This window comes from Sinohyriopsis cumingii, chromosome 7 (genome assembly GCF_028554795.1).
Source record: "Sinohyriopsis cumingii isolate HCF-2022 chromosome 7, ASM2855479v2, whole genome shotgun sequence".
Taxonomy (NCBI): domain Eukaryota; kingdom Metazoa; phylum Mollusca; class Bivalvia; order Unionida; family Unionidae; genus Sinohyriopsis; species Sinohyriopsis cumingii.
The window spans coordinates 90,982,058-90,996,092 of NC_142967.1; the positions used below are offsets into that span (position 1 = coordinate 90,982,058).

The 14,035-nt window shown below is 39.9% G+C and overlaps 1 protein-coding gene across 5 annotated transcripts in view; it reads right to left on the bottom strand.

Moving 5' to 3' along the window:
- The window catches only part of LOC149795694 (dedicator of cytokinesis protein 1-like), a 215,837-nt gene that overhangs the window by 96,537 nt on the left and 105,265 nt on the right, over positions 1-14,035 (bottom strand). For all 5 annotated transcript variants that reach the window (XM_089965574.1, XM_089965572.1, XM_089965573.1 and 2 more), the window contains exons 29-30: positions 10,970-11,163; positions 2,109-2,181 (exon numbers count right to left, since the gene is read on the bottom strand). In XM_089965574.1, the coding sequence (XP_089821700.1) occupies positions 2,109-2,181; positions 10,970-11,163 (267 nt within the window). The remainder of the gene's footprint in view (positions 1-2,108; positions 2,182-10,969; positions 11,164-14,035) is intronic.

Here is a 14,035-nt window from a genome sequence, read left to right on the forward strand (position 1 = left end):
ACAGATATATAACATTCCCCATACCTAAAGGGAGCCAAGTCAAGCTGTATGTCTGTCTGGACAGATATATAACATACTCCATGATATGAAGGGAGCCAAGTCAAGCTGTTTATCTGTCTGGACAGATATATAACATTCCTCATGATATGAAGGGAGCCAAGTCAAGCTGTTTGTCTGTCTGGACAGCTATATAACATTCCCCATATCTAAAGGGAGCCAAGTCAAGCCGTATGTCTGTCTGGACAGATATATAACATTCCCCATGATATGAAGGGAGCCAAGTCAAACTGTATGTCTGTCTGGACAGATATATAACATACCCCATGATATGAAGGAGTCAAGTCAAGCTGTATGTCTGTCTGAACAGATAGATAACATTCCCCATATCTAAAGGGAGCCAAGTCAAGCCGTATGTCTGTCTGGACAGATATATAACATTCCCCATGATATGAAGGGAGCCAAGTCAAGCTGTTTGACTGTCTGGACAGATATATAACATACCCCATGATCTGAAGTGAGCCAAGGCAAGCTGTATGTCTGTCGGGACAGATATATAACATTCCCCATGATCTAAAGGGAGTCAAGTTAAGCTGTATGTCTCTCTGGACAGATATATAACATTCCCCATGATATGAAGGGAGCCAAGTCAAGCTGTTTGACTGTCTGGACAGATATATAACATACCCCATGATCTGAAGTGAGCCAAGTCAAGCTGTATGTCTGTCGGGACAGATATATAACATTCCCCATGATCTAAAGGGAGCCAAGTCAAGCTGTATGTCTGTCTGGACAGATATATAACATTCCCCATGATATGAAGGGAGCCAAGTCAAGCTGTTTGTCTGTCTAAACAAATAGATAACATACCCCATAATATGAAGGGAGTCAAGTCAAGCTGTTTGTCTGTCTGGACAGATATATAACATTCCCCATACCTAAAGGGAGCCAAGTCAAGCCATATGTCTGTCTGGACAGATATATAACATACCCCATGATATGAAGGGAGCCAAGTTAAGCTGTATGTCTGTCTGGACAGATAGATAACATTCCCCATGATCTGAAGGGAGTCAAGTCAAGCCGTATGTCTGTCTGGACAGATATATAACATTCGCCATGATATGATGGGAGCCAAGTCAAGCTGTTTGTCTGTCTAAACAAAAGATAACATACCCCATGATATGAAGGGAGTCAAGTCAAGCTGTTTGTCTGTCTGGACAGATATATAACATTCCCCATACCTAAAGGGAGCCAAGTCAAGCCGTATGTCTGTCTGGACAGATATATAACATTCCTCATGATATGAAGGGAGCCAAGTCAAGCTGTTTGTCTGTCTGGACAGTTATATAACATTCCCCATATCTAAAGGGAGCCAAGTCAAGCCGTATGTCTGTCTGGACAGATATACAACATACCCCATGATATGAAGGGAGCCAAGTCAAGCTGTATGTCTGTCTGGACAGATATATAACATACCCCATGATATGAAGGGAGCCAAGTCAAGCTGTATGTCTGTCTGAACAGATATATAACATACCCCATGATATGAAGGGAGCCAAGTCAAGCTGTATGTCTGTCTGGACAGATATACAACATACCCCATGATATGATGGGAGCCAAGTCAAGCTGTATGCCTGTCTGGACAGATATATAACATACCCCATGATATGAAGGGAGCCAAGTCAAGCTGTATGTCTGTCTGGACAGATATATAACATTCCCCATGATCTAAAGGGAGCCAAGTCAAGCCATATGTCTGTCTGGACAGATAGATAACATTCCCCATGATATAAAGGGAGCCAAGTCAAACTGTATGTCTGTCTGGACAGATAGATAACATTCCCCATGATCTGAAGGGAGTCAAGTCAAGCTGTATGTCTGTCTGGGCAGATAGATAACATTCCCCATGATATGAAGGGAGCCAAGTCAAGCTCTATGTCTGTCTGGACAGATAGATAATATCAGATGAGATGAGACAGAATGACAGACAGGAGATATTGAAAAAACAGACACAGTGAGACTGACTAATATATATGGAGATAGAGCAACTGACAGTAAGACAGATATATGTAGGGAGACAGGTATAATGTAAGTAGATAAAATCTACTAACCTGATGCTGGAATGGGTTGAAAAATTTATTTTGGATGGTGTGAGCAAAAAATCTCTGAGCTCTCAGAATCACACTGAAAATAAATACAGAAGTAATTAAATGCAAACTCTTTAACTGCTCCGGTGGCCTAGTGGTTAGAGCATCCGCTTTGGAAGGGGGAGGTCATGGGTTCGAACCCCGGTCAAGTCATACCAAAGACTTATAAAAATGGTTATAACAGCTGCCTTGCTAGGCACTCAGCATTAAGAGGTTAGTGTTAGGACAAGTCGGCATGGTTTCAGGATAATGTGTCTGGGTGGGACATCATGCTATATGTCTGCGGCATGATGCCCCAGTACTAGACATCACTATAAACTGCCACACTGCAGACATCATAGTGATATGACTTAAAAATTGTTATAGTTATGTTAAAAACCCAAATCACACACACACACACACAAACTCTTTATGTTGGGAAAATAAAATCACTTGTAAATATATCTGTGTGTGCATGCTCAACAAAAGCAAAGGACTACAAATCACCCAACATTCAAGCTTGTCCTTGGCATAATATCCTATCATGTACATCATCATCATCATAGTGTGATTTAACAACTTACAAGAGTTCCTTGAAAGGAATGACATTTTACTATCCAAAATGGATGTCCAGGACAATAAGATAAGACATTTTTAATGGCCAAGTGTTGAACCATCTCTGGTATTCTTGACCAATAAAATTTATAAATAAAAAGTCTTCTGGCAAGAATCTTACGTTGATATGGCTTTACATTCAGGATGGGTAGCATCAATAAGATGTTCAAGATGTCTGCCCATGGTGGCCATAGCTGAGGTCAAATTGGTACCATTTCATATAGATCCATCTATGTATCATAATTAATCTTGTGGTGAAAACCCCACACTAATATGACTTTCCATTCAGGAAGAATACCAATAATAAGATTTTCATGACAGCTTATATGGTGACCAAATGGATGTCATATTGGTACCATTTTCATTTATGTCCAACCTGACTTCATAAGAAGTCTTCTGGGAAAACCTAATGCAGATATAACTTTCCAACTAGAAGGAATAGTGAGAAGATCTTTAGGATGGCTATTGTGGTGTTCATATTGAACATCAGATTGGCACCATTTTTATTTAAAATCAGTTAAACATCATAATAAGTCTTTTAGTAGAAATCCCATGCAGGGCTCAGGAAAAGCACTCATCCACTGACTGGGTAAACATATTGGCCTGGCTGTGTAAACGGTTACTACATACTCATTCTTGGACAGACTGAATGCAGAATCACATCCTGACAATAAACTCATTCTCTACCCTTGATTAGCACCAAAGATCAACATCACTTAACATTTGGTGTGCATCTGTTAGTCAGTCTAGAGCATGTTGCAAAGAAAATGACTTCATTTTTAATAAAGGTACCTGACATAAGCTTGATACTAAAATGGGTCAATATTATGGAAATGCTATGTTGCTGTTTCACACATAGAAAATGATTTCTTAATAGTGTCTGCATTTACAATGACACTTCCCAGTAACTTTGGCATAATTTCTATCTGGAAAAACAGTCCCTTTCAATGAGCTATCTCACATCTTTATGTCAGACCTCTGAGAAGTTAAGAAATGGAGAATGTCAAAATTTGTGTGATTTTTTTTTTATATCAGTCAGGCAATGTTACAGTTGCCACAGGTCTATGGTTTTTTCATGACTGAAGATTTTATTGATACACTGTAAAGCCAAAGGGAAGATTCCAGCAGATATTACTATACACAGTATGTAATTACTTTTCACAAGACAATACGGCCCACTTGTATATGATATGATAACTTTAAGTGTCTCAGCCAATTCAGACCACCTTTCACAAAATAAATGCAGTTGTAATCTATTTAAAAAGCAGACAATATCAAGACATCAGCTGATTGGTCAAAATGAAGTTGAGGTAATGACCTAGAAATGTTCCAGTTCTTTTGGACAATGAACAATCATCCTTTTTATGTCACCTTTGTGTAGCTTTCTACAATGTAGGTTTGATCAAAATGGTTCATTTAGTAAGAAAGCAAAGTGGAAACTGAGCCAGAATCCTTATTTCAAATGAAAGTTAGAGAAATTTGACCTGTCGTGCACCAGGGCAGAGGTGGAAAGTATATCACTGGTGCTCAGAGCAGCAAGATTCATGTCAGGAACAACATCACCATTGGCACCTGGAATGTGAGAATACTGAGAGCAACAGGAAAGCTTGAGGAGCTTACATATGAAATGAACAGATACCACTGGAACATCCTAGGACTTGTGAGATACGATGGAAGAACATTGGAGAAACAACTACCTTGGAAGGACACAAACTGTACTTCAGTGGCAGAGAAGACAAATATGAGTAGGGAGTTGGGCTCATTGTACACAAGGACAGTGTGAGTACTGTCATGGGATGTTGGCCAGTATCCAGCCGGCTCATCACCATCTGCCTCAGGGCAACTCCATTCAACATCACCATAATACAGGCATATGCCCCAACATCTGACTATGATGATGCAGATGTGGAAGACTTCTATGACCAGCTACAGGAAATTGTGGATAAAACACCGAAAAAAGACATTCTGATTGTGCAAGGTGATCGGAATGCCAAGAAAGGAACATGTGGGTGCTGCTGCAATGCACAGACAAATGAGAGAGGAATGGGGCTCCTGAATTCAATAATTACAATGACCTTATGCTGGCAGACACCTTTGGCCAGCACAAAGTATCCAGAAGATGGACATGGCACAGCCCAAGCAGAGACCATCACAGTCAGATCGACTACATCATGGTAAAGAAGCGCCTACAGTCCAGTATAAACATCGTTTGGTCACAGTATGTGGTCTTGAACTAAACTTACAGGCTAGAAACGTTATTTTCTTATACAACTTATTTTGGCCATGACCTCTGATTTCCAGACCCCAACATCCACCAGTTTCCCATCATTTCCGTAAGTGAAAGCCAACCAAAGAATTTGGTCAAAAAACTTACACATAAACAAAAGTTAATTTCTGCAAAACAGAATTTTTCCTTGAGGCACAATCATCATAACCGTAGATCTTTGAACTCCATCATCAAGGAATTTTGTCTAAAACAAAAGTTGTTACATAAAATCAATTATTTCAGTCATAATGACTTCTGACCCCAAAATCAAAACTCTTCTTTCTTACAGAATGTATTAAGTCATCCACAAACATTGATGAAAGCATTTAGTCAATAACTGAAATATTTGTACAGAAAACATTTCTCCCTTCATCCAGTGGCCTTGACTTTTTCACTCCAAATCTATATGTTTCTTCCAAACCCAAAGTGCTAGCCATCCAGACTGCTCCAGTGGCCTAGTGGTTAGAGTGTCTGCCTCGGATGCAGGTGGTCATGGGTTCGATCCCCAGCTGAGTCATACCAAAGACTTACAAAAATGGTACTAACAGCTTCCTCACTTGGCACTCAGCATTAAGAGGTTAGTGTTAGGACTGGTTGGCCTGGTGTCAGGACAATGTGACTGGGTGGGACATCATGCTACATGTCTGCGGCATTATGTCCCAGTGCTAGACATCAATATAAACTGCCATACTGCAGACATCGTAGCAATATGACTGAAAAATTGTTAAAGCTACATTAAAAATCCAAATCACACACAGATGCAAGCCATCCAAAATGTTCAACTACTGATGGTGAAAAAACTGAGTTATTGTTCAAAACCATATTTTTCTTCTTTCAGTCACAGTAACATTGACCTTTGATCCTAAAATCAATAGAGTTCTTCCTTACCCCTAAAGCAAACCATTCATAAAGTCCAGTAACTGGTGATAGTGGACAACTTGAGTTACTGTGCACAAATAAAACTGGTAACAGACAGATAGACACCAACATAACTTAGTATATTCCACCTTGTCTGGTGGGTACAAATTGTAAATATTTTAGTAAATTATGATTCTCTGAGAGTACTTAACCACTCAGACTAACATCAGAAAATAAGCTTTGCTACCTCACGAATCTAGAATTTTCCGATCTACAGATCATATAGAAAAAGGGAAGAAACTCTTACTATAAAGGATAAACTAACCTCAAAGCATAAAGGCAGCAGCACTGTCACAATCACATAACGCCTGACATCAACAAAAAGATAAAAAAAAAAATGAACGAGGTCTTCTTAATGAGAACAATCCTGATGAATCAAGCAAAAAGTAATACACCCTTGCCCATCTGGAGGATATGCCAATGTCAACTGGATGTGGTGGTCATCTGGATCACAGCAACCAGACCTATTATATTAAGTTTTGATTTCTGAGATGCTAGATCTCTGAGATAGAAAAACAGAAAGTTGACTGTGTGAGCCAACAGCACGGGATGTTGCAGGGCACCAGTTCCTGAAAACCCATCATAATCTTTTGTGCACCTTGAAAATGAAGGACAATTAAAGGTACAAAGTTTCTACTATGCAAGACACTCCTGATATGAGCCATGCATGAATAAGAAGCCTGTCTGAGCAGAGATGATTCACGTAAGCATGTTTAGCCTTGCCATGATCAGGTGGATGGACATCTATTGCTAGATTAAGCAGATCATGCAGAACTGTCACACCTGAAAGGGATTATCAGGATCATTTTGCAGTTCTGGCCCTTCATGTTCTATAGTATCCATGGTACCAGAACAGTTGAGGGGCAGGTGTAGCCTCAAGATCCCCTCCCCCAACTGAATGACTGCATGCCCGTGGCCCAGGCTTCTGACCGGGACTGGGGAGATGAAGGTGGGTAGTTTATGGCCCCACATTGTTACAAAATGGTCGATCATGGGACACCCTCAAAGTTAAAGAGCTAAATCTGCTGAAAGAACAATGGATGAATGAACCATTCAGTCTGAAGACTCCCACATCATGACAGTCCATCAGCTAGAGCATTAAGTCTATGGGGAATATGTCTCATCTTGATTATGCTCTGCATAAAGACTCAAACAACAATGCATATGTCAGGTGACATCATCCCTCACCAATCCATTTGAAGTGTAGGTCATAACCATGTTTGGCATTATGAGAACTACGGTTCCACACATTTGATCCTTTTAAGATTAGACTGCTTTTACTGTAGCCTTCATTTTTAAAACGTTAATATAAAATGATTTCTTCTCTATACTCCAGCTGCTTGCTGACTGAGATGAAGCAGGGCAATGAGCAAGCATTCCAAATGTACAATCTGGTTTCCTAACAAACCTGGATCACCAGTAAAGGCATCTCCAGAGGAAGTCCTGCAGTAAGCAAGAGATTGTATTGTCACTGATGTAAGAACTATTTAATTTTGGTCAAGATCATAACATGGTCATCTAGACAACTGGAAAAGGGGTACCACTGGGCCATTTTCAAAAAAGTACATGAAAAGGCATCCAAGAAGAATAAATTCTACCACTGCATCAGTTGCAAAAACCTCTTACTGAAATCCCTAACATGCTGGAAATCAACTCAGTGATCTTGATAATCTGTCCTATATTCATGGAGGCAGACAACATTCATGGAGGCAGCCAAACAAGGTTGAAATTGGTGATAAACTCTGTACCATGATGAACAAAATGCCGGGATGGGAGGGGATCAGTCTTCTTCCAATTCACTAGAAAACCCAGCTGATACAGAAGGGAAAAGAGACTCTTCCCCTCATAACTTTCCACATAGTTTTAAAGACCATCACCAACATACACTCTGCCACTGTTTATGAAGTCAATCTGAACATGGTGACAATGCAGCTGGTCTTTATGATTGCCCAGGGACTGAGGCTGAGGTTGAGGCTGAGGCTGAGACTGAGGCTGAGGCTGAATTGAGAGTGCAAGGAATTAGGCATCTTCTCATCTCACTATATCAAAATCTGTTGAATCTGTCAGGGTATCAGCCATGGAATGATGTGCATCTCTGTTAATTACCTTGGCAACACGGGTCATGGATTGCCCAATTTGTCTGCCAGTGACACCAGGACTAGCATATAAGAGATGACAACAAAGTTCTGCATTTAATTTGAGATGGAGTGGAAAACCTGCTAATCTACCATGTAAAACAGCAGGGTTGACATGATCCCTGCCGCAATGCTCAGGAAGCATGTCTGAATGCTTGTCTGAATGCTTGTGATACCAGTGGGACAAATATGATGCTGGTTACTGGGTTTCAGAAAAGAAACCCTCCATGTTCCCAGAGTCCTGGATCTTGTCTTACAGATGATAAAAGAAATCCATCTTCACTGTTTGATGCCTTAACCTTATAGGCCTTGTGCACAGATAGCAGCGGTGGACATTTTGAGGGTGGTAAAATTGTGTAAATCACTTCAAAGGTTGCTTGGAAACTGAACTCCATATGCTCGATTGTGGAGTTATATACTCCATGGTGGGAAAGGAGTAAGCTAATTTATCAAGGTTGTCCCAGCACTCACTTTGGGGTTGACTTTGATGGGCATGGCTTCCAGGTCTGCAGAGATCATACAATTTGTTTTGCTGGTACAGACAACAGCGAGGGTGGCCAGAATGTCAGTGGATGGCTAGAACAGTTGGCAAAATGGATGGGCTGATTTGATTTATCCCTATTAGACACTGCATAAAACAAAACAGCCTGTCAGTATGCAGCATACTCTGCAAATGCAACAGACTTTCGTATGACAGTATAGATTGAGGATGATAATATACCCATGACTTACAGGCCCAAATACCATACTCAGGCATGGGGTGGGGGACATTTTATGACTACAGGCTGCCAAGAAATGGAGCACACCTTCCGCAGGGTAGCAGAATTTTTGACAAAATTCGAGTCTTTTTCATGGACAAAACAGGCGAAATAAAAAGTTTTCTATCTCCACACAAAAAGTTTTTAGTGATATTACTATCTGGGAACATGCAAATATTTTGTTTACTCATATGTTAGACAAATAACCATTATGCTTTGAAACTATGTGCAGGGTCCAAATAACTTCAGCCAGCAATGTGTCTTTTCTCAATAAAAATGATGTCATCAGTGGACAGGAAGACTGTTTAGGAGGTGTCAAGTTCACAGAGCTTGTTATGCTGATAGGCTTTTGAGAATCCAAGCTGGCTTTGGGCTGTGGGACCCCAAAAAACTAATGCAAAATCCATGCTTTCGATTACATGCCTTTGCCACTTGATGTTTAGCACCTTTTGTATTAGATTTTAAAGCACTTTCAGCCACAGATACACTAAATGTCTTAACACATAATTTGCAATAAGCTGAATAAATGTCTGCATCTTTTTGTAGCCATTTATTATATCTTCGGTTTTAGAGCCACAGTGCTTAGAATTTTATCTTGCTTACCATCTTTGCATTCGGTCATATTACCAAAAATAAAAAAAAGTCTCTTTTGAGATTGCAATATCATTTTTGGGGAATCAGTTTTCATTTTCAAGGGTTTCCTGACAGAATTCCAGGACTATATTATAATTTAAGCCTTTTTCAAGGTTTTCCAGGTTCCACAGGAATTCAAGGATCACTATTGACCCTGTCTCCATTCAACTCAAAACCAATATTGATGAGGTGAAGAATAGAAAGACAGGAATCCCCCCATTGCCAGCAACTATGATGTCACTTCCTGCACGTTTCTCTGCATCTGCATCTAGGATGGCTGTGGAACTGGCATCTCTGAAGTGTATTTTTTTTCTCCAATTCTAGTCATGGTGCATTGGGGACCCATCATGGCATATCCCACTAGATTTGCTATTGGCAACAGCTTTGGGTAAAGGTTAAAGATCTCACTTTTCACCAATTTCAACTGCACCCATCTCTTTAAGCTCTTGCACAGAATTGTGGAGCATACCCTTTCCAACCACTTTTTGCAGACACTGCATGGTGACATAGATAAACACATAGTACAGGTGATGCATGTATTTGTTCATCATCCCTCACTTTCAGCATTTTGTTATCATATTTTAACTAAAGGGACAAAAACACCAAGCCATGAGTGTTTGCATAACCAAAATACCACTTGTTACTAACATGTGAAAAATGCAGGCAGTGTGTGTGAATAAACAGCCAACAAGAAGCACCAACGATGCCTTGTTGGATCACAAGTTCAGATAAAATGTGGTTCACAAACTGACTTGATACTTACATGCTTCAAAAACATTCATACACAATACTATGTTAACTTTCTAGATGAATGATTACAAAAAATGCTGATTCTTTTTTATATCATGAGGTTATACAGGATGATGCTGATTATATCAAGTGAAATACTAAACTGGTAAACATCTGGTTGATGAGCAGCTACCTAACAAGTAATAAATGGAGATAAAAGGTTGGAGTTTCCTTCTATATATATGATCTCTCTATCTCTCTCCCACATACACATGTGAAGGTGGAACTTTCATCTTTATGGGATAGCTTCATTTAAGAGGCAGCAGAGCTTATTTCTGAACATTAATGAATGCTGGGATTATATTCAACAAAGAAACCACCAAAAGCATGGTAGCTTTAGATGTAAATCTTCATTTTGTCCCAGTGATGTAGTACTACTTGTGATGCATTCTATGAATTAGGACCTTGTTTTCACTGATGGATGTATATACTCTTCATGAGACATTTCAATACCAACTCATGTGACTCTACAAGTAATTGTGTCTGAGAAAATGACATAAACACAACTCCTGAACTTAGTGTGAATGCCAGAGGGAGAGATGGACAAATGGATGGCTGGACAACATCAATCCATAAACCCGAATCACTACGTCTATCCTCCGGATTAGGATTATGGCAAGAAATACATGAATGCTTGTTCCTTGATCTTAACGATAAATTCTAAACCCTTAAATGGCATTCTTTTAGCTTGCATGTATGAATTTGATGGGATCCATTAATCTCTTGTCTTACCTGTTCTGTAACATGATCATTTCCATCCAGTCTGGGTTGAACACATTAGTCTTGATGAGATTCTGGAAGAGCAGCATGATTTCCATCAAGAATTCCTCTAGCTCAGAAAGTGTGGGGAACTTGTTGATGTACAAATTGTAATGTAATTCTGTCATCTGCCTCAAAATGCTCAGCAACACAGCTACACAATCACCCTGGTAAGGTAAACAAATTTTTGTGTATCAAACACAAATTGTTGCATTATCAGCAATGATAAGAACAGTGATCACAGTGATCAAGATACGAGTTTTTAACTTGACATTGTCAGTTGAAACCATGTATACAATGTAAGTTTTACATGAGACATTTGATTGATTTTCCCTTCAATAGGTGAACCAACAATGACAATATTTAAATGCACAGAACAAACATGCCTTTCATTTTATAAAAAAGATTCAAACTAAAAGCCATTTATGGACTAAAGCTAAACTCCCATGTGACTGGTAGGTCACATGGGCAAAAGGCATGAAAAAGCATTGTGTTTAGAGAATGGCTAAAAAAATTTAAGAAACTCTCCCTCACTAGGAAGAAGTGGAAATTTAATGTCAGGTGATCACCAAGTCCAAAGAACTGAAGGTCAACAATATTAAACTTAACTAAAAATAATTATGTTATAATATAAAGTCAAATGATAAAGAGATTATGGAAATATAAGTGACCAAAATTAACTTGAACCAGAACGTGTCACAACCATAATTCTGGACCCATGGTCACACTGCAAAAGCAAATTTTTAAGTAAATTATGTTATTACCGAATGACATTATGTTAGGAATATTTGCCTGCTACCTCGGCAAATCCAGCCCTAATAAAAGATGAAAAATGTATTTTCTGTCTATTTCAAGAGACAAAGGGCAAATGCTCTTGCCCATTACCCCACCACCAACCAGGAATTGATAGTTTTTAACTGAGTGAGATACTAATGAGGATGCTTGCATGGAAGGGTGGTTGGGAGGGTTTTTAAGTAATGTGATCAGGTAAGTATTCTCGGAGAAACATAATTTGCTTAAAATTTTGCTTTCTCCTTAAAATATGTTCCCCCAATCACATTACATTAGAATATGTAATAGGATGAGGGGATGCTGAGCATCCAACCTCTAAAATGGGTATCCTTCTAGTGAAGAATAGCTGGGTTCCCCATGTGAACAATAATATGTTCATCTAATTATATAACCAACACAGCATGGTGTCACTTGACCTGTCACCCTGTCAGCGAATCCAGTCAAGCTAACAGACTGTGTTGATTCATCTAGTTGGGTCTGGTGGTTGTCTATGCTGCTGTCACGGGACCTACCAGATTCAAGGTTTGCCTTTGCGATGCTAAACCTCTCATATGAAAGCTCGAGAAAGTTAACTCTGCATGCCATCCAACATCTTCTATTATATATTGGATCGAAATGTGTTTGAATGCAAGGCTCGCAGGGACAGCTCAAAGCTTCTGGACAGTAATCTTCATGAGGCGACTGATCTGGTGAGAAGTCAGAATACACAGAACATACAACTCACTTCAGCCATGAAGAAAGGGCTTGAGGGATGAAATGTGTTCCAGCCCACACTGGAAGGAAGAGTTGTTTGTGCATGCCATGACATGTCTCTGCTCATTTCAAGTAGTGCTTGAGAACATGAACAGCATCTTGCATGGCTGCTGTTCTTGACCTGTCTACGGAAGAAAGCAAGTGATGACTGTTTAGTTACCAACAGACAGTAAACTATTTTGGGCTACAAAGCCTGGTTGTGTCAAGAGAGCCACTGAACTCTCCAATCTGAACTGAAGAGAGCTTGGGCTGACATAAAGGGCATGCAGCTTACTTACCCTGCAAGCAGAAACTAAAGCTATCAGGAAATATGACTTTAGTGAAGTGTGGGCTAGAGGTTTGAATGGATTCTAAATGAGTCATGTTAAAACCCAGGACTGGTTCCATTTGGAAACAGAATGAGAAATTTTGGTTGACTGAGATGAGAAAGGTCAAAAAGATCTGTCATAAAGAGGTCAATCATTAGATGTCCCCAATGTGCACAAATCCAAGTGAAGACCGATTGATGGAGGGACAATTCTGTGTGAAGGACTTGACCTATTCTGGATAAAGTGTCAAGTCAAGTCATCAAGCCTGCTGGGAATGTGTCTGATCTGACCATTGATATAGGGAATGTCACACTGACATAGAAAATGCCAAATCAAAACCCACAGGTCGAGTGATTTGGTGCCTCCCTGTCTGAAGAAATAGGTCACCACCAAAGAGTTGTCAGACCTAACGAGGACCATTCTGGAAGTGAAAGGCATTGATGACAGCCTTCATTTCTTGGATGTTGATGTGTACAGGCCGTTCACCTTGCTCATATGTGTCACTGATGGTAGTGAAGGTCGGAAACAGGTGGGCACCCCAACGATGTGCACTGGCAACAGTACCTACCTTTATTTCCACTTGGGGCTTCTCCATCGATAATCACATGGTCAGCCAACCTGGGGTGCACCACTGATGCAGAAATGATAGAATATTTGGTGTAATTATGACTGTTTGACCAAGGGAACTTGAAATGGGATGCCATTGTGCTCGCATGTCTACATAAAAAAGATGGCTGAGCAGGATCAAGTCTGCTGCCACATTGAATAAACCAAGGATTTGCAAAACTATCTCACTGAAATCCAAGTCCTGTTAGACACAGGGTTGACAGGCTTGACACTTCTGAATAAGTTAAGATGAGGAAGTTGTATCAGATTTCAGTTGGTTAAAAACTCATGTCCATGGACAAAATTCTGGGATGGACTGAGATCAGACAGTACCCACTTCAGCAGAAAGTCTGGATGATCTCAAAGCGAGGACACTGTTCCTGCCTTGGAGCAGAATAGAACTTACCACATGTTTCTAGAGGATGTTGTCCAGGTATACTGCTATTCATTGTAGATGAAGATGATTGGAACTGGGTGATAAAGTAATTCATAATCTCTGCAACAGCTCAAGGGCTGATCCTGAGGCCAAGAGGAGAACTTTGAACTGATCAACTATGTTGTGGTAAGCAAACTGGAAAAA